The following is a 21307-nucleotide window of genomic DNA, read 5'->3' as shown; positions in this document are numbered from 1 at the left end:
AGTCCTACCTGCTGGACACCCTGGTAGTTCTGGTAGATAACAGAACAGTGATGATAACAGAACAGTGATGATAACAGAACAGTGTTGATAACAGAACAGTGAGGATAACAGAACAGTGTTGATAACAGAACAGTGTTGATAACAGAACAGTGATGATAACAGAACAGTGATGATAACAGAACAGTGTTGATAACAGAACAGTGATGATAACAGAACAGTGATGATAACAGAACAGTGAGGATAACAGAACAGTACCATCTCCCTGCTGTGGCTCTCCAGGGGGCCAAGTCACCAGCTGCCCCCGGCAGGGGCGCCCCCTGGTGATCACACAACAGTATTACTCCAGAGCAAACTGGTACACACACTTACATTTACATTTAGTCATTTAGCAGACGCTCTTATCCAGAGCGACTTACAGTAAGTACAGGGATATTTTGGACTCAAAGATGGGAACATCCCAACCTAGTCTCTCACACACACACACACACACACACACACACACCACACACACACACACCCACAGAAACACACACACAGAAACACACACACAGAAACACACACACACACATCCTCTAGGGCTTCATGTCGGCTCGTACATTTTTATTAAAAGATAATCTTCTTGTTCTGAGCCAGGGATTTCAGTATTATTGTTTTTAAATTGCTTTCATTATATTTCTAGAGACAGTTTCCATCTCTGGTTAAAATGTGTGTGTGTGTGTGAGTGTGTGTGGGTGTGTGTGCGTGGGTGTGTGTGTGTGTGTGAGTGGGTGTGCGTGGATGGGTGTGTGTGGGTGAGAGAGAGGGAGCAGTAGAGGGAACAAGATAGAGAGAGGGAGAGAGAGAGGTAGAGAGAGAGAGACAGGGAGGGAGGGAGAGTTAGAGAGAGGTAGAGAGAGAGAGAGACAGGGAGGGAGGGAGAGGTAGAGAGAGGTAGAGAGAGGTAGAGAGAGAGAGAGAGAGAGAGAGAGAGAGAGAGAGAGAGAGAGATGCCAAGGAAATCCCACCTGCTCAGCACCATTTGCTGAAAGTAGATCTTCACATTCAATAACAGAGGCCAATTTGAGTAAATCATTTTCTAGTTATTGCTAGTAATATTAAATGTAACAGGACGAAATTGCTTTTCAGCTTTTCTTTTTATAATGAATGCACTCAGAGTGATGAGATAATTAAGCAACTGCAGCAACATGCTTTTTTCCATTCGTCATTCAATTAAGAGTTAAGTGATAGTCCCTCCCTAAAGCCTTTTTCTCATCAGTAAATGCCAGCCACAGTATTAAGACACTTCCTGGCTACATTAAAGAGCTTATATAGGCGGCATTTCAACACTCTATAATTGTTATCTGTCTGATTGCTGCTGGCAAAGTTTGTTGAGAAAGTATCTGTTGTCTGAACGAGATTAATAGAATGAGGCTGGCAGAAAATAAAAGAGAGAGAGAGGGAGAGAGAGGGAGATGAAGAGAGAGGGAGAGATGGAGAGAGAGATGAAGAGAGAGGGAGAGATAGAGATAGATGGAAAGAAATAGAGATGAAGAGAGAGAGAGAGATGGAAAGAGACGGAGGGAAAGAGAGATGGAGAAAGAGGGAGAGATGGAGAGAGAGGGAGAGGGAGAGTAAGAGAGAGAGATGGAGATGGTAAGAAATAGAGATGAAGAGAGATAGATGGAAAGAGACGGAGGGAAAGAGAGATGGAGAGAGAGGGAGAGATGGAGAGAGAGGGAGAGAGAGAGTAAGAGAGAGAGATGGAGATGGAAAGAAAGAGATGGAGAGATGGAGAGAGATGAAAAGAGAGAGAGATGGAGAGGAAGAGAGAGAGGGAGATGGAATGAGAGAGGGAGAGAGAGATTGAGAGCGAAAGGGAGAGAGAGAGGAAGAGAGAGAGGGAGAGAGAGACGCTTTGGATAAAAGCGTCTGCTAAATGAATAAATGTAATGTAAATGTTTGTATCATGTTTCATCTCTGTGTGTGTGTGTGTGTGTGTGTGTGAGAGAGAGACACTTGCAGGCTGTGTGTGTGTGTGTGTGTCTGTGTGTGTATGTGAGAGAGAGACACTTGCAGGCTGTGTGTGTGTGTGTGAGAGAGAGAGAGACACTTGCAGGCTATTTTAACCTTAAGACAGCCAGGCTGGAATGTTAATGTTCTTCACTGCACATGATCAGCATTAGCTAACACACGCACACACAATGTTCCCTCGTTACACACTGTTCTCTGTTGGTGTTGTAGGGCCTTACGGTGTTCTCTGTTGCAGTGTCACCCCAGAAACATCTCTGTCCCATCCTGCCCTCAACCCCCAGTCCTCCCCAGTCCTCCCCCAGTCCTCCTCCAGTCCTCCCCCAGGCCTCCTCCAGTCCAGTGTGCATGGCTGTGTGTGTGTGCGTGCATGGCTGTGTGTGTGTGTGCGTGCATGGCTGTGTGTGTGTGTGTGCATGGCTGTGTGTGTGTGTGCGTGCATGGCTGTGTGTGTGTGTGTGCATGGCTGTGTGTGTGTGTGTGCATGGCTGTGTGTGTGTGTGCATGGCTGTGTGTGTGTGTGTGCATGGCTGTGTGTGTGTGTGTGTGCATGCGTGTGTTTTAGGAGGACACAGGGGGGGTACTAAAACAGAGTACTTTGTCCCTCTGGGGAAAACTATCCATGCGGCACAAAAGCCCATACTTGTAGCTCAGCACATGATGTGTCCTTTTAAGCAGAACACCCACCCTGGAAACTCTGTCTTCCACAGCCGTAGACCTCTCCTTACCACGTTCTCTACATCTATTTACACAGTCTCTGCCTTTCTCTCTCTATACAGTCTCTGCCTTTCTCTCTCTATACAGTCTCTCCCGTTCTCTCTCTATACAGTCTCTGCCTTTCTCTCTCTATACAGTCTCTCCCGTTCTCTCTCTATACAGTCTCTGCCTTTCTCTCTATACAGTCTCTGCCTTTGTCTCTCTATACAGTCTCTGCCTTTCTCTCTCTATACAGTCTCTGCCTTTCTCTCTCTATACAGTCTCTGCCTTTCTCTCTCTATACAGTCTCTGCCGTTCTCTCTCTATACAGTCTCTCTATTTTGCTCTTTCTCCCTACTGTATCTCTCTCCCTCTCCATCTCTCAGAGGAGTTGTCCTGGAGAAGATTGACCGACTCCCTGACCCAGCCGACCTCTGACCTCCTGACCCCTGACCCCAGCAGAGTGTCCTTGTCACCAGTCCTGGTTCTGGAACATTACATCACCAGTCCTGGTTCTGGAACATTACATCACCAGTCCTGGTTCTGGAACATTACATTACTAGCCAGCGTTGTTCTGTTAGAAGGAAACTGTCCACTCTCTCTATACACACACACTATAGATACACACACACTCTACATACACCTACTCTCTATACACACACACTATAGATACACACACTCTATATACACACACACTCTATATACACCTACTCTCTATACACACACACTATAGATACACACACTCTATATACACACACACTCTATATACACCTACTCTCTATACACACACACTATAGATACACACACTATAGATACACACACACTCTACATACACCTACTCTCTATACACACACACTATAGATACACACACTCTATATACACACACACTCTATATACACCTACTCTCTATACACACACACTATAGATACACACACTCTATATACACACACACTCTATATACACCTACTCTCTATACACACACACTCTATATATACCTACTCTCTATACACACACACTATAGATACACACACTCTATATACACACACACTCTACATACACCTACTCTCTATACACACACACTCTACATACACCTACTCTCTATACACACACACTCTATATACACACTCTCTCTATACACACACACTCTACATACACCTACTCTCTATACACACACACTATAGATACACACACTCTCTATACACACACACTCTATTTACACTTACTGTCTATACACACACACTCTATATACACCTACTCTCTATACACACACATTATAGATACACACTCTCTCCATACACACACACTATAGATACACACTCTCTCCATACATACACACTATAGATAAATACACTCTATATACACATACTCTCTATACACACACAGTATAGATACACACACACTATAGAGGGACAGACGTACAGAAAGCCAGAATTGGAAAGTCCAGAATCAGTAAATTCTGTAGGAACCAGAGAGATAGACTGTGACACCACACACATACACATACGGTGCAGCAGTCTATTCTTAGAGCCATAACACCAGGTTACTATATATAGACCTGCTTCATCCCATCGCCTTCAAATGAAGGTAATCTTACCACCGCCTGGAAAAGATTGATTGTGTGTGTGTGTGTGGGTGTGTGTGTGGGTGGGTGTGTGTGTGGGTGTGTGTGTGTGTGTGTGGGTGGTGTGCCAGGCGAGGTGCCAGATGTCAACGAGGGTCAGACAGCGTGTGGTGTGCACACACACACACACACACAGAGCAGGTGATCATTATGACAGGAGATGGAATTATAGTGATTATTGCGCTGGTTGTCATGGAGACCATCCATGTGTAGTCAATCAAATAAATTGCTTCCTTGTGGTATGTATGTGTGTGTGCATGGCTGTGTGTGTGTGTGTGTGACTGTGTGCGTGCATGACTGTGTGTGTGTGTATATATGTATGTATGTGTGTAATTACACACACACCCTCGTCTCTAGAACACAACCTCATCCCTGCACATGCTCCATGTGTTCTACTGTGTTCAGCAAGCGGGCAGAAGACCCTACCTCACCCTAACCCTACCTCACCCTAACCCTACCTCACTCTAACCCTACCTCACCCTAACCCTACCTCACCCTAACCCTACCTCACTCTAACCCTACCTCACCCTAACCCTACCTCACCCTAACCCTACCTCACCCTAACCCTACCTAACCCTACCTCACCCTAACCCTACCTCACCCTAACCCTACCTAACTCTACCTCACCCTAACCCTACCTAACCCTAACCCTACCTAACCCTACCTCACCCTAACCCTACCTAACCCTAACCCTACCTTGCCTTCCTGCTCCTGGAACACAGACTGGTCCACATTGCAGGCGAAAAGGGAGGTGGGCAGGTCATTGAAGTCGGTGATCTGGCGGAAGCTGTCTCCCAGAGCGGGCTCCTCCACAGGGCTCCGCAGCACCTGCAGCTCCTCTCCTCCCAGGAGGAACACCCTGTGGTAGAAGGTGGCACTGCCCAGACTGGAGAAGAACTGGTCACCCTTCATGACTGGCGAGAGCTGGGGGGGGGGAGAGAGAACAGAGGAAGAGGTTACCCCCCTGGTCTCCAACACTGCCTCCAGATGGAGGGATGAGAGCAAAATGGAGGGATGGAGGGATGGATGAAAGGAGAGATGGAGGAATGAGAAAGAGATGGAGGGATGGATGAGAGAGAGATTGGAAGGATGAGAGAGAGATGGAGGGATGGAGGAATGGAAAGGGGGGTGGAGAGAGAGATGGAGGAAAACGGAAGGGGGTGGGACCGGAGATTTTAGCTCTTTTGGGATCAATAGACCATTATTACACACATACACATACACACACACAAAGACACAAATTCTATCATTCTCAGTGACTTTCTCTCTCGTTCTCTCTCTCCCACTCTCTCTCTCACACACACAGGTCTATAGATAGTGTCTGCAGCAGACTGCATCATTCCTGGCCTGTGCGTGTGTGCGTGTGAGAAGGCTATAAATAGGCCAGCTCTAATGAAATGCACAGATCGCCGACGAGCGCTTGATTAAATTGAAATGTTCCAGACAGACAGGCTCTTATTTCACTTCAATATCAGCGTGCCCTGTGGTCTCTGACACGGCAGTTAGTGAGACGAAAACACACACACAGAGAAAGAGAGGGAGAGAGGGAGAGAGGGAGAGAGGGAGAGAGGGAGGGAGAGAGAGAGGGAGAGAGGGAGGGAGAGAGGGAGAGAGGGAGGGAGGGAGAGAGGGAGGGAGGGAGAGAGGGAGAGAGGGAGGGAGAGAGAGAGGGAGAGAGGGAGGGAGAGAGGGAGAGAGGGAGGGAGGGAGAGAGGGAGAGAGGGAGGGAGAGCACAAGTGAGATTGAGTGAATGAAGGCTGAGGGATGTTTAGACCCTGCGACCAGGTGGTTTCTTGCCTGCCTGCCTGTCTGTCTGTCTGCCTGTCTGTCTGTCCGCCTGCCTTTCTGCCTGCCTGTCTGTCTGCCCGTCTGTCTGCCCGTCTGCCCTTCTGCCTGTCTGTCTGCATCACCTACAGCAGTCCTGCAGCATGCCTTCCACCCTCCAGAACACCAACATCCTTCTGGAGAGAAGTGATTCTACTATGTGCTCAACATGCTACTTGTGGAATAAGCAAAACACCAGATAGAAAAGTAAAAAAAATACTGTTGACATAAAGACAAAGACTACTTTCTAATTGTCTACTAATGTTCTTAATATCCATGAGCACTGGACCTGAGAGTGATCTGAACAGTCAGTCTCTGATAAACAGTCTCTTCCAATCATCAAGTACAGACCTTCTACCACAGCGACAGTGTCAGACTGAAGAACAATTTCCAAATTCTAAATGACTCATTCTTCTGCAGTCAGACCTGTTGGCATGAGAGAGAATCTAACAACAATTCAACTACACAAAATGCATGAACTGCAATTTATCGTAGTTGTTCTAAATGCAACGTTAACAATAATTGTATAGCTAACACTTGCTTGACCCATGTTGACAGGTGCGCGAGACCTGGACTAAATACATCAATTTTGCATGCTCTCCGTGACTGACGCAGACCCAGAGGCGCGCGCACACACATTGCAGAATATCACCACTCAAAAAATTCACCTCTGGTCCGGTATATATTGTATCCGGTATGTAGCTTATCTGACAAAACAATCTTGCCGTGATAATTAACCGCGTCTGCAGTTGCGTTGTGACGTCACGTCTCCAAAACCGGGACTGACGAAGACGATCCAATCCGGACTTTTGTCGTCACTCACCAAGGCGTTCAAACACAAACATTTTCAATGTATATAATTGCCAATAACCGTAATACTTGTGTCCACTTTCTTGACCTAAACTTAACTGATTAGGCTATTCAAGACTTCCAGATGATCGCTACGCTGCAAGTTTAAACGTTTCTGTCTGGAGTTCTGTTCTGTAAAATCATATCTGATGCAATGCAAACGATAGGTGACGTAGAATCGATACTTTGAATCGGCGTTTCTATCTCCTAATAAAATCGCAGTAGGTGAAGCGATCCGGCTGCGTCTGTTCCTCTTCCTGTGCGGTCTTGCGATCCGGCGTCTGTTTTCTGCTGTCTTTCTGAGCTTCCCCTCCTCTCTCTCTGTCTGTGTCTGTGTCTCTCTCTCACACACACACGCTCCCTTCTTTGTGAATCAACCTTGCATTCCAGTTGAGACTGCGAGCACATAATCTCTTGACGTTTTTGGAGACAGTTTTGACTCACCGATGACTGGCTTGCGGCGTCCAAGTGATGTTTGTGTTACCCAGTAATGAAATGCTGTTCTGTCCGCGGGGGGCATTCCCTTACCAATAGAGACTCGGCGCGGAGTGGCTAAAAAAAGCTACAAATTAACCAAGGTATTGGAGCCTACGTCAGAGCTTTCGCCAGCAGTTTGATGTTGCCTACCGACTTTCTCGCATCCACAAGCACGTTTATCCGGCTTTTATCGAAACTGCAGGTGCTGATCAAATGGCTTCAAACGGAACATTAATCTACGTGATTTTTTAATAAATATAATGAAAGTTAAATATATACATAGAATTTGACGCAATTATTTTGAGATTGTATGAATAATGTAGATTATTCAGGAAAATGTATCTGGATATCCGCCTCTTCGGATGAAATCAGCCATATCTAAACCTGGAGTAGGTTACATGGGAGACATTTGAGATGAAAGAATTGAAGAATAGAGACATTTTGAATTTAATAACACTTTATTGTTTTGGTTATGTCAAGTGACCCACATGCAGTTATTTTGGAATGGTGCGCTTATCAACAGCGGATTGGCCAAGCTTATTGAAATGAAGGCTATTACAAGCATAACACAGTAGAACAGTTTGAAAGGCCTTGATCAAATTAATGTGATAATTAACTAAATGCTTATTTGAGCGAGGAGGAATCAAACCATAATCATTTACAATTAGAAACAGAAAAAGGTATATCGTTTAGGCCCAATGGCAAGCTAAAGGTTCCTCCTACCTACTTTGAATGAACTTGTCAAAAATCTCCAAAGTAATTTCAGTTTCGCAACAAGCTCTCCCCCACCCCCCTGTTCACCTGTGTTGTTCTGGCTAGGGTCAAAGTCCAAGAAGAAGGCTAGTGTTGGTGGTGATGAGCTGTGAGGTCATCAGTCAGTGCCCTGATCCCCACGGTCTCCATGTGACAGCCCCCAGGACTGTGTCCTCTCCCCCCGGTGCTATAGTCTGTGTGAGGGTGCCCCTGTGTGGGGGGAAGACTAGCGGTGTCGGTACTGGACTCTGCAGGGTCCTACTGGCTGCTGGGTCCCCACCAGGTGAAGAGAACTCTGGAGACAGGAGAGATCAGCTACACCTCAACTCTGGAGACAGGAGAGATCAGCTACACCTCAACTCTGGAGACAGGAGAGATCAGCTACACCTCAACTCTGGAGACAGGAGAGATCAGCTACACCTCAACTCTGAAGACGGGAGAGATCAGCTACACCTCAACTCTGGAGACGGGAGAGATCAGCTACACCTCAACTCTGGAGACAGGAGAGATCAGCTACACCTCAACTCTGGAGACAGGAGAGATCAGCTACACCTCAACTCTGAAGACAGGAGAGATCAGCTACACCTCAACTCTGGAGACAGGAGAGATCAGCTACACCTCAACTCTGAAGACAGGAGAGATTAGCTACACCTCAACTCTGGAGCCAGGAGAGATTAGCCAAACCTCAACTCTGGAGACAGGAGAGATTAGCCAAACCTCAACTCTGGAGACAGGAGAGATTAGCCAAACCTCAACTCTGGAGACAGGAGAGATTAGCCAAACCTCAACTCTGGAGACAGGAGAGATTAGCCAAACCTCAACTCTGGAGACAGGAGAGATTACCAAACCTTAACTCTGGAGACAGGAGAGATTAGCCAAACCTCAACTCTGGAGACAGGAGAGATTACCAAACCTCAACTCTGGAGACAGGAGAGATTAGCCAAACCTCAACTCTGGAGACAGGAGAGATTAGCCAAACCTCAACTCTGGAGACAGGAGAGATTAGCCAAACCTCAAAAAATGATCTAACTGAAGTTGAAGTGGAACTCCAAAACACAACTATTCACCAGAAATGTTTGAAAATAGGAAGGGGCTGGATTTACATTTAGTCAAGGCGCTCTTATCCAGAGCGACTTACAGTAAGTACAGGGACATTCCCCCGAGGCAAGTAGGGTGAAGTGCCTTGCCCAAGGACACAATATCAGTTGGCATGACCAGGAATCGAACTGGCAACCTTCTGATTACTAGCCCGATTCCCTCACCGCTCAGCCACCTTACTCCCTGGATAAGGCTGAAATTGGGGAGTTTAGATACACTTTAAATCTGGAGAGATTCAGGGTTTTATATGGAGACTCACAGGTTCCGGCAGGGGGTCCATGAGGGTGAAGTCATACTTGTAGAGAATCATAGCCACAAACATGTGCAGCTCAACGATCGCATACCACCTTTTGGAAACAAACAGAAAAACAGAGGTGGTATTCATATGTACTGTCTGTATCCATACATAACCAGTCAGATGAGGACGTCTGAACAGAGTGTGATTCACTCAGATGTGTACAAAGACACTATAGACACTTTAGAGACAGTTTTGAACATCTCCCTCATATATTACATTTAGTCATTTAGCAGACGCTCTTATCCAGAGCGACTTACAGTAAGTACAGAGACATTCCCCTGAGGCAAGTAGGGTGAAGTGCCTTGCCCAAGGACACAACGTCAGTTTGCATGACCGGGAATCGAATTGGCAACCTTTGGATTACTAGCCCGATTCCCTCACCGCTCAGCCACCTGCCTCCCACCAGGAGGATGTATGGCCATGGGTGTTCAGGAATGTCTCTATTCTCAGTCATGTCAACGTTGATAACTCCCTATGTCTCATCCATAACGTACCTTTTTTGAAACTTTATTTAGAAAATATTTTTTCCAACCTTTTGAAGCTTATTTTTCGAAAATATTTTATTCAACCTTAAAAAAAATTATACAAATTCCAACCTTTGGAAACATTTCTTTCGAAAATATTTTTTCTAACCTTTATAACATTTATTTTTCAAAAACTTTTTCCCCACACACAACATGGCACAAATAAGTGTCTTGTGTTTTTGAAACCTTTTTTATTTTATTTTTTTCAACCTTTCGAAAGTTATAAAAAAATACTAATAATTATCTACTTTGTTTTTCAACTTATCTAACCTTTTTTCCACACACAACACGACACAAATACGTTTCTAGTGTTTTTGAAACATTGAAAAAAATTAAATCTTTCGAAGCTTTTGAAACCCAAGAGAGAGACAGAGTCAATGATGAGAGAGACATGGAGACTACCAGTATGTCATGTGGGATGATAACCTTTTCTGGTAGCTAGCTAGTCCCCTGACCTCCACTACTGCAGTGACTCTAACTCTCCCTGACTCGACTGCAGTGACTCGAGCTCTGCCTGACTCGACTGCAGTGACTCGAGCTCTGCCTGACTCGACTGCAGTGACTCGAGCTCTGCCTGACTCTGACTCTAGCTGTGAGTCATACATGCCTCTGTGTCAGTGATGTAGACACTTTCCTCACATCATCATCCAAACCTAATTAGACTGGACTGCTGGAGGAAGCAGAGGAGATATGTTGGGGTCACACACACACACACACACACCTAGACACACAAACAGAAACACACACCCAGACAGACTGACACACACACGCACACACAGAAAAACACCCCACATATACACACAATGTAGCTAATACTACCTTAGTGTTCCGATTCTAGAGGCCAGATGAACCAGAAATAGACAAAGTAGTTGATGAATGATGCTGTTCTCTCTCTGTCATCACATTCCCACACTTCAGCTCAACACTAAACTGTTTTACTGTAGATCCCAGAGTTACAGTAACTTGGTTCTTCTTCTGTGGTATGTGTGTTCCTCTCTGTGGTCTTCCTCAGGGAAAGGTTCAGAGGTCATGTCTGTCTGGAGGTCCGTGTCTTTGATCTTTAGTGCAGCTGGGAATGTCCCCCCCGTCCTAACCTCCTCCTCCCCTCACAACCCCCTCCTCCTCCACCCCTCCTCCTCCACCCCTCCTCCTCCCCTCACAACCCCCTCCTCCTCCACCCCTCCTCCTCCCCTCACAACCCCCTCCTCCTCCACCCCTCCTCCTCCCCTCACAACCCCCTGCTCCTCCACCCCTCCTCCTCCCCTCACAACCCCCTCCTCCTCCACCCCTCCTCCCCCCCGTCCTAACCCCCTCCTCCCCTCACAACCCCCTCCTCCTCCACCCCTCCTCCTCCCCTCCTAACCCCCTCCTCCCCTCACAACCCCCTCCTCCTCCACCCCTCCTCCTCCCCTCCTAACCCCCTCCTCCTGGTGATGTACTGTACGTGTTTGTGATATTTCTGATGCCAAAGACCCCAGGCCCAGCCCAGACCACAGTGAGTGTGTGTTCTGAGTGTATGTTCTGTTGTGGTGTGTGTGTGTTCTGAGTGTATGTTCTGTTGTGGTGTGTGTGTGTTCTGAGTGTGTGTTCTGTTGTGGTGTGTGTGTCTAACCTCCCTGGGCACTGGTTGCGACCTCCCCCGAACGCCACAAAGCCCTCCAAGAAGACGTTCTTCACAAGATCAGCCTTTTCCCAGCGTTCCTGTGGGAATGAAGGAGAGGCTATATTAGACCAAAACAACACAAGAGCTTTTATTTTTATAGGCCTCAGGCAGGCTTTTACCAAGGGAGAGACAGAGAGAGAGATGGAGAGAGGCAGAGAGAGATGGAGAGAGAGAGGGATGAAGAGAGAGAGGGTGGGAAGAGAGAGGGAGAGAGAGGAGGGGGTGGGAAAGGGGGGGTGAGGAGTGGGGGGTGGAACCAGTGTATTACATGCCGCACTATCTGATCAAAATGACAGTTCTCTCTACAGTCAGAGCTCGCGCAAGAAGGTGGAACGTAAGTGAGATACCCTTTCCAAAACTTGTAAGGGCGTAATAGTTTGTGAAAGACCCAGAGAAACAGAAATATCCGACAAGGCAAAATCCCGGGCAATTTTGAAATCCCTGCCGTCTCGAAAAGAGGACATGTTCGGGTAAAAGAGGACATCTGGTCACCCTATGCTAGGTTAACCTCAGCCCACATTAGCATCATGCTAGGTTAACCTCAGCCCATATTAGCATCAAGCTCGGTTAACACCAGGCTAGATTAGCAACTGACAAGCAGACTGAAGCGAAAGTAGGAGTATAAATCAATCTCTACCAAGTAGGGTATCTGGATGCTATCTGGTCTTACCGGTCTGAACTGGTTTGGTTCTATCTGGTCTTACTCGTCTGAACTGGTCTGGTTCTAACTGGTCTTACTGGTCTGGTTCTATCTGGTCTTACTGGTCTGGTTCCAACTGGTCTTACTGGTCTGAACTGGTCTGGTTCTGGGAAGTAGCGGGGGTTTCTGTGGGCCCAGTATGGAGACAACATCAGCAGATCTCCTGCCGGGACCACGAAGTTCTGAAGAACACAAGCACACGCACACACAGGAAGAAGGTTCAAGATACTGTTATTGATTTGGCTTGTTGCACATTCACAACGTAAAAGAAAAGTTTGAAAATGTTGTTTATTTGTCTTGCACACCCAGACTCCCTCCCCCTCACCTGTATGCGCAGGGGCCGGATCACCCTGCGTGCGATGGCCCCTGGGGACCGCAGTCTGATGGCCTCCAGGATCACACACTTCACGTAGGGCATCTGCTGGAGCTGCTCCTGGCCCACTGTGGGGCTGGCCCTGTCTGGCACCCGCACACACACATGCACGCACACACACACACACACACACGTATCTTTGCAAGTGGCCGAAACTTCCTCTTTAGAAGCAGAGAGGCTGTGAGATGTTAGATGATCTACTACTGACACCTATTGGAGGGTGGTGGAAGTGTCTGGAGAGGAAGAGGGATGGGAGGGGAGAACATATAAGCCTAAAGCAGAGCAGTGTCTTGGAACAGGAAGTGGCAGTGTTTGTGTTGTCTTGGAACAGGAAGTGGTAGTGTTTGTGTTGTCTTGGAACAGGAAGTGGTAGTGTTTGTGTTGTCTTGGAACAGGAAGTGGCAGTGTTTGTGTTGTGTCGGAACAGGAAGTGGCAGTGTTTGTCAATGTTGAAGTACTCAAGACCGGTCTCGAGACCACATTTTGAAGGTCTCGGTGTCGTCTCAGAATCAACCGCATTTTTACTCAGTCTTGTCTCGGTCTCGGTCAAAGAGGACTCTGGATTTTATTTCAAGATTGGTTAAGACCACAACTGCGGGAATATCACTAAATTGCCTGTGCATTGTTTAATTTATTTGTTAATATAATTACTGTTATTGGATGTAAAACGTCACGCTTCAAATGCAACCAATAACTTAACTAATTTCTAATTTGACATTACCCATCACCCCTCCTCACACCCCAAAAGTGAATGAGACAGATTGGCGAAACAGTGGCTGTCTGAAGATGTTGGCCAAATCAACTATAATTATATTTGGTTCCCTGAACCACAAAAGGTTTACAATTACATCCAAAAGAAAACACACAGTTTGTGTAAATTCTGCAAAGAGAAGCTTACTGAGACGGCTGGCACTAGGCCTACATCAAACTTTTACCGGCAACGTCAGCGAATAAGAACAAAACTAGAATGCTGATGATTTCAATGGCGAGTCATTTGGTAAGTAGTTCAAAATATCCATGGGCATGTATCTTTAATGCAACATTTAAAGATTATTCGGCAGCATTCTAGTTTTGTTCTTATTCGCTGACGTTCTTTGTGTGATAGACAGACGAAAATGTCCAATGATACTAGACACAAAATGGCTATATTTGATTGGCTTAGATGGTTTTGGGAGCAGTGTTCCCGCCTTCTTCTACGGAGACACAAAACTTTTTTTTACAAGTACACAAATCTTTTTTGCAAGTTACAAATCTTTTTTGCAAGTACACAAATCTTTTTCTTCTACGGAGACACAAAACTTTTTTTTACAAGTACACAAATCTTTTTTGCAAGTTACAAATCTTTTTTGCAAGTACACAAATCTTTTTCTTCTACGGAGACACAAAACTTTTTTTTACAAGTACACAAATCTTTTTTGCAAGTTACAAATCTTTTTTGCAAGTACACAAATCTTTTTCTTCTACGGAGAAACAAAACTTTTTTTTTACAAGTACACAAATCTTTTTTGCAAGTTACAAATCTTTTTTGCAAGTACACAAATCTTGCCTTCTTCTACGGAGACACAAAACTTTTTTTTGCAAGTACACAAATCATTTTCTACAGAGACACAAATCTTTTTTGCAAGTTACAAATCGTTTTTACAGAGCTCGCTCTCCTGGCACTAATTTCACGCCATACACCCTGGCCTCTTTGCTTGTGGCGTTTCTGCAGCTGCCTTGCAGTAAAGCTATAGTTAGTCTAGCTATCCCCCAAGTTAACAGATGCGAAATGAATGTTCTGCTACAGGTAGTCACGTGTGTTTTTGTGACGTTAGTGACGTAGTGACGTTAGTAACGTCAGTGACTGTGGCTAGCAAATTAGCCACCGTTAGCTTCACTTTTCGCCACAAAAACTTAACTTGAGCCTAAACCATGCAACGGAACGTAAATAAAAATACAAGCAACTCAATCGCTACCAAGACGAAACCTTTGACACCTAGGTTGTCTATTTAGTCCAAATATTGACGAAGATTTAGGGGTGGGAAAATAATAAATAATAATAATATATATGTGAGAGAACAAAGGTTATGCCCTTGCCGAAGGCAAAGCACTCCCAAATATTGATCATGCAGATTAAAACTAAAGTAACAAGCCTGGTTTTAAAATGTAAGAAGTAGAAAGTACAGATATTTGTGAAAAAACAAATATCTGCATCTTTTTTTTCACAAAAAAAGAAGGGGAGTGAGGGGAAGAGAGGGAGACAGGGAGGGAGGGAGGGGGGGAGGGAGGGGTCTGTGTTTACCTTGGTCTTTTAGAACCAGGTTGATCTCATCCATAGCAGTCTGGTAGATGTGAGGGTTGGACAGCATGAAGGCCAAGGCCCAGAACGTGATCTAGACAGGATCATCAATGATGCAAACGTTTTCTACTTTCCAGAAAAAAGAACATTCGACCTTTCGAAACCTTTTTTTCAAAACATATTTTGAAAATATTTTTTTGACTTGGAACTTTTTTCCACATACACAATGAAAGGAAAGTTGAACAGAGACTAAAACTGAGTAAAGCAGAGCAGACTACAGTAGAGTCCTCTTCAAGTACTCATCAATAATGTAAAATGTTTCTGTATGTCTGTACTGCTGTGGTTGTGTGCCGTTGTACTTTTTAACCTGATTTTTTTCCCTTAGCTCCCTTTCCCTTAAAAAGCTTGTGCTTTTTTCAGGCCATCATTGTAAATAAGAATTTGTTCTTAATGATCTTGCCTGGGTAAATAAAGGTAAAAAAAAAAAAAAAAAAAAAAAAGTTTATTTTTACTCTTTTTGGAAAATATGTTTTCAACCCTTTGAAAAAAACCTTTCTAAACTTTTTTTGAAAAAAAACATTTACACCTTTCTTAACTTTTTTCCCCCCCACATACACAGTGAAAGGAGAGGGCCAGTGATCATGCCAGCAAATACAGATTCAAACTAAAGTAACAAGCCTGGCTTTAAAATGTAAGAAGTAGAAAGTACAGATATATGTGTAAAAAATGTAAAGTACTCATCACAAGAAAAATAGACTTAAGTACCCATCTCTGCATAGTTGTCATTAATACTGGTACCCAGAGACGTTAGTAAAAGGGTCTAAAAGGGTACCTACTGGTACAGTTGTCATTAATACTGGTACCTACTGGTATGGCATTGGCTAGGGATGCCCACAACATCAGCAACCCGAAATTAGGAAGGTACTTGTCTGTTACGGTGGTGACCAGGTGTTGCAGTAAAGTCTGCAAAGGAATAACACACACATGCACTGTGACCATCCTGGTGTTAATAGGGGTACTGTCGGGGTTAGTTTGCTAGTGACCACACACACACTCACCCTGCCTCCATTCTCCAACTCTTCCATGTCTTCGGAGTTGACCACCATGTTCCCCAGCAGAGAGAGGAGCCAGCGCTTCGATCCTGCCCACTCCCTGCACACACACACACACTTTGAACCTTCCCACTCCCTGCACACACACACACACTTAGAACCTTCCCACTCCCTGCACACACACACACACTTAGAACCTTCCCACTCCCTGCACACACACACACACTTAGAACCTTCCCACTGCCTGCACACACACACACACACACTTAGAACCTTCCCACTCCCTGCACACACACACATACTTAGATCCTGCCCACTCCCTGCACACACACACATACTTAGATCCTGCCCACTCCCTGCACACACACACACACTTAGAACCTTCCCACTCCCTGCACACACACACACACTTAGATCCTGCCCACTCCCTGCACACACACACACACTTAGAACCTTCCCACTCCCTGCACACACACACACACTTAGAACCTTCCCATTCCCTGCACACACACACACACACTTAGATCCTGCCCACTCCCTGCACACACACACACACTTAGAACCTTCCCATTCCCTGCACACACACACACACTTAGAACCTTCCCATTCCCTGCACACACACACACACTTAGAACCTTCCCATTCCCTGCACACAGTTAGAAGCCACACCTCCCTCCCCCCGCTGACCGTAAGAGGAGGTCTGGGAGCTGGGAGCCGTACTCGAAGCCCTCGTCGTACACACTGAAGCGCTGCTGAAACTCCTCCATGGTGAAGGGTAGGCCGGGGGAGTTGTTCTTCCCCAGCAGGTTACTCATCACCGCCGGGTACATCACCTCCCTGCCAATCACAAGGCTGGACACGTCACCTCCCTGCCAATCACAAGACTGGACACATCACCTCCCTGCCAATCACAGCACAGGACACTCTCACCTGACCAGCTTGTTGAGGTCTGCGTGGCCCTGGGGCCCCAGCAGCTCCAGGTGATGGTTGAACTGGTCACACAACTGAGTCTGGAGCTGGGCCACATTCCCTGGGCTCAGACGGCCCTTAATCAGGGTGTTGCAGGCTGGGTGGAACCTGTAGAAGCTCCCTTTACTGATGGAGGCTGTGGACACAGAGCCGGAATGAGACCGAACACAACCATTATAAAGGCCAGTTCACACCAAACACCAATAAACACCAACCAAGCACTATTTCTATGTGGTTTTGGATGAAAGTGTCAGCTAGATGAACACGACGTCCATTGGAGATCCAGGGGAAGTGCTCAGCCATTCCCGCTCTTTCGACTAGCTTAGCTCAAATATTTATGCGGCCCCACCAACACCACATCCATTCACTTAATTCGCGCTTATCAGACATGTTTAACAACACCAAGGAAGCCAAGCAGTTCACTTTCATGGCCAAAGTTATTTGAGTGATCAAAGAAGACAAAGTGTCCATCAGTGCCACAGGAAGCACATTGTAAAGAAAGGTAACCTGCGTAACCATAGATATATTATGATTATATAATTGTTGATGTAGCTCGAAACGTACAATTTGAACCTTTTCCCTCTTGCTTGAAGAAGGGCAGCAACATAGAATCATATGTACATCGTTGATTGTCTATTTGGAAGACAACCCGAATTCCTCGTAAAAAACGCATTTCGTGTGAGAGAACTTACGTGACTGCTCGCTACCAGAAGTTGTTGACTTGGCTTGTGCAATACGCGGAAGTGATGCGTGGATTGTGGATTGAAGTGGGCGTATGCAAGTTAAGTTGGAAATGTCAGTTGGTCTTTCGTTAACGTGCCAAGCGTAACTGTTGGTGTTTCGGTCACAATGAATTAAAGGTAAAATGTCATTTTAAAATGAGTAAGAATTGTAATAATCATTTTATAGTATAGGCCTATATTAATATTTTTATATTTATTCATACTTTACTTTTCATTGGTTTGGCGGGCCACCTGTATTAGCCTAGCGGACTACAGGTTGGGAATCGCTGCTCTATATCGAGTTGGAGGGGGAAACAAGCTCTCTGAATGATTTAAGCTGAAGAAACACAGAGAGGTCTGTGAATAATGAATAAAGTTATATACTGTTACACAAGAGGAACAAGCAGGGATGCAGTCCCGTCTGTTGAGCTGTATGATGCAGTAGTTTCATATTATAGCTTGTTTAAAAGGAATAACTTTTCTCTCCCACACAGTGGTGTGTGGTGTTATCGATGCCCCATACTGCTACTGGAGGTGTAGTTACATGCAGTGACCGTTCCTTAACTAAATAATGCTAGAACTTCATGCAGGTCAGAGGTCACCTGTGTTGTGGACAGGCTCCTGGACCGCCTGCTCGAAGTCCACGTCTTTAGACATGAAGAAGGTGCGGAAGTCTTCATTCAGAGTGACGAAGGTCAGCCTCTTTCCTGCAGCCAGCACGGTGAAGACTGGACCGTACTGGGGACACACAGGGGACAGGCTGGGACAGGCTGGGGACAGGCTGGGGAGAGGCTGGGACAGGCTGGGGACAGGCTTGGGAGAGGCTGGGACAGGCTGGGGACATGCTGGGGACACACAGGGGACAGGCTGGGACATGCTGGGGACAGGCTGGAACATGCTGGGGACAGGCTGGAACATGCTGGGGACAGGCTGGGACATGCTGGGGACAGGCTGGGACATGCTGGGGACAGGCTGGGACATGCTGGGGACAGGCTGGGACATGCTGGGGACAGGCTGGAACATGCTGGGGACAGGCTGGGACATGCTGGGACAGGCTGGGACATGCTGGGGACAGGCTGGGACATGCTGGGGACAGGCTGGAACATGCTGGGGACAGGCTGGGACATGCTGGGGACAGGCTGGAACATGCTGGGGACAGGCTGGGGACACACAGGGGACATGCTGGGGACAGGCTGGGACATGCTGGGGACAGGCTGGAACATGCTGGGGACAGGCTGGGACATGCTGGGGACAGGCTGGAACATGCTGGGGACAGGCTGGGGACACACAGGGGACATGCTGGGGACAGGCTGGGACATGCTGGGGACAGGCTGGGACATGCTGGGGACAGGCTGGGACATGCTGGGGACAGGCTGGGACATGCTGGGGACAGGCTGGGGACACACAGGGGACATGCTGGGGACAGGCTGGGACATGCTGGGGACAGGCTGGGACATGCTGGGGACAGGCTGGAACATGCTGGGGACAGGCTGGGACATGCTGGGGACAGGCTGGGACATGCTGGGGACAGGCTGGGACATGCTGGGGACAGGCTGGGACATGCTGGGGACAGAACCCCCCCTAGACAACAACCCTGCCACAGCAGAAGTCCCCTGGAGGATGCTTTGTCTGAACCTGTGTGTGCCCCAGAACCAGTCACAACCAGTCAGAACCAGTCACAACCAGTTACATAATGCCTGGGTTCAGATGGCCTCCAACAGACTGTGAATCACACACTGATGTTCATCCAGCCCACAGTGGCAATGTTGTCCAGTTTAGGCTTTACCGTTTTCTCTGATGATGGGACCAACAAGGTTTATTCCAGTAAACAGGCATTACCCCTGTTACAGCTCTGTAGCTATGTGGGTCTACTGTACCACATCATACATCAAGAAACACCTTGTTAGGTTAGGGGGTGGTGGTCATTTGAATTTCCTTTCTGCTGACGCTTTCACAAACCCTGACTCGCATCCCAAAACATTGTTTTTTATTTGTAATAATAATACAATAAGGACTGATATTTATGCTTTGATTCAACTTTTATTCAACTGATATAACTGACACAACTTTGATTTAACACTCGATCTTTGAACCCCCCTCTCAGACAGCTGACTGCCACACGTCAGATAACCGAGGTGGTTCCAGGGTGGTACACACTGATAGAGGGGCAGTAAACACAGACATTACCCTGCGTTCCTGAGCTGTAGTATCTACTGTCCATGGTGTTAGTGATAATGTGTGTGTATTATTAACACTAACGTGCTGAGGAGACGCAGAGCTAGCACATCCTGTCATCTCTAGTGAGGCAGGAGGGGTGATAGAGAGGCAGTAAGAGGTGATAGTGAGGCAGGAGGGGTGATAGAGAGGCAGTAAGGGGTGATAGTGAGGCAGGAGGGGTGATAGTGAGGCAGGAGGGGTGATAGAGAGGCAGTAAGGGGTGATAGTGAGGCAGGAGGGGTTATAGTGAGACAGGAGGGGTGATAGTGAGGCAGGAGGGGTGATAGAGAGGCAGTAAGGGGTGATAGTGAGGCAGTAAGGGGTGATAGGAATACTTTTTCCCACAGCTGTTATATCAGCTGTGAAGAGGAGCTGGACTTGTGGACTAGCATGGTGATGTCTGTTTGCAGAACTGTGTGTGTGAATGAGAGAGAGAGAGAGAGAGAGAGAGAGAGAGAGAGAGAGAGAGAGAGAGAGAGAGAGAGAGAGAGAGAGAGAGAGAGAGAGAGAGAGAGAGAGAGAGAGCACACTGCCAATGCACCAGATAAAAATTGGCAGTGTATTCCACAGAGTAGGGGCCACAACTGGAAAGGCACGATCACCTTTTGTTTTCATCGGGGTCTGTGGAATGGCTAAAAGGAACTGTCTATGTTCTGTTCTGTAATAAACTGGACTTTGGGGTTCTTGTGGAAGAACAAAAAATTAATGTAGGTCACATCGTTGTCACTCCTTTGGCGAAAAGTAAACACACATTCTCCAAAATGAGCTGAACACGTCATTATCGCTAATAAATGTCGAGCTAAGAAGCAGCAGTTATTTTATTAACACGAACAAAAATGTCTTACCTTCCTCCTTGCCTCTGATATGAAGTTGAGTGGTGCTTTACCGAACTCAAACGCAGCACCGAACCACGGGATCCATCCTTTGATGCACGGAGGCGCGTTCGGATCATCTTTACCGAAAAAGAGCTGTGCTGAAATAGCCACAATGATCAGAGACAAGATCACCGTTAGAGGGTCCATCACACCTGACGCACCTTCTCGGGTGCTCGAGCCGACCCGTCTGCACCGAGTTGTCAGGACCTTGTCACTCAGAGACAAGGGGTTGGTTCTGGGACAGGTGGATAGACCAATCAGAGTTCACCTTTGCTCACCAGCGGATCCAATGAACTGAATGAAGGCGGTG

General features: G+C 46.6%; 2 protein-coding genes across 2 annotated transcripts in view; both read right to left on the bottom strand.

Moving 5' to 3' along the window:
- rcan2 (regulator of calcineurin 2) overlaps positions 1-6912 on the bottom strand; it is a gene marked incomplete at its 3' end in the record, with an annotated part of 10108 nt that extends 3196 nt beyond the window's left edge. The window contains 2 exon segments of the mRNA XM_067242207.1: positions 5021-5248; positions 6818-6912. Of these exon segments, the coding sequence (XP_067098308.1) occupies positions 5021-5236 (216 nt within the window).
- Positions 6913-7949: 1037 nt separating this feature from the next.
- Positions 7950-21144, bottom strand: cyp39a1 (cytochrome P450, family 39, subfamily A, polypeptide 1). The gene is made up of 12 exons (XM_067242144.1): positions 20968-21144; positions 18508-18643; positions 17145-17319; positions 16902-17051; positions 16221-16314; positions 16030-16125; positions 15166-15256; positions 12837-12970; positions 12598-12693; positions 11761-11849; positions 9586-9673; positions 7950-8523 (listed from the first exon to the last, which is right to left on the bottom strand). The coding sequence occupies exons 1-12, from the start codon at positions 21142-21144 to the stop codon at positions 8455-8457; spliced, it is 1395 nt and encodes a 464-aa protein (XP_067098245.1). The 3' UTR covers positions 7950-8454.
- Between the last annotated feature and the right edge of the window lie 163 nt (positions 21145-21307).

This window comes from Osmerus mordax, chromosome 8 (genome assembly GCF_038355195.1).
Source record: "Osmerus mordax isolate fOsmMor3 chromosome 8, fOsmMor3.pri, whole genome shotgun sequence".
In the NCBI taxonomy this organism is placed as follows: domain Eukaryota; kingdom Metazoa; phylum Chordata; class Actinopteri; order Osmeriformes; family Osmeridae; genus Osmerus; species Osmerus mordax.
The sequence above is the reverse complement of the archived record's forward strand: the minus strand, read 5'-3'. Positions and strand labels throughout refer to the sequence as shown.

Excerpts from the sequence above, each read along its gene's own strand:
- cyp39a1 (XM_067242144.1), bottom strand. The coding sequence starts at position 21,144 with ATGGACCCTCTAACGGTGATCTTGTCTCTGATCATTGTGGCTATTTCA. Across the intron at positions 15,257-16,029 it reads CCCTAGCCAATGCCATACCA|ATCACGTTCTGGGCCTTGGC; the intron begins GTAGGTACCAGT and ends GATCCTGTCTAG. Across the intron at positions 9,674-11,760 it reads CGCAACCAGTGCCCAGGGAG|GTGGTATGCGATCGTTGAGC; the intron begins GTTAGACACACA and ends TGTTTCCAAAAG.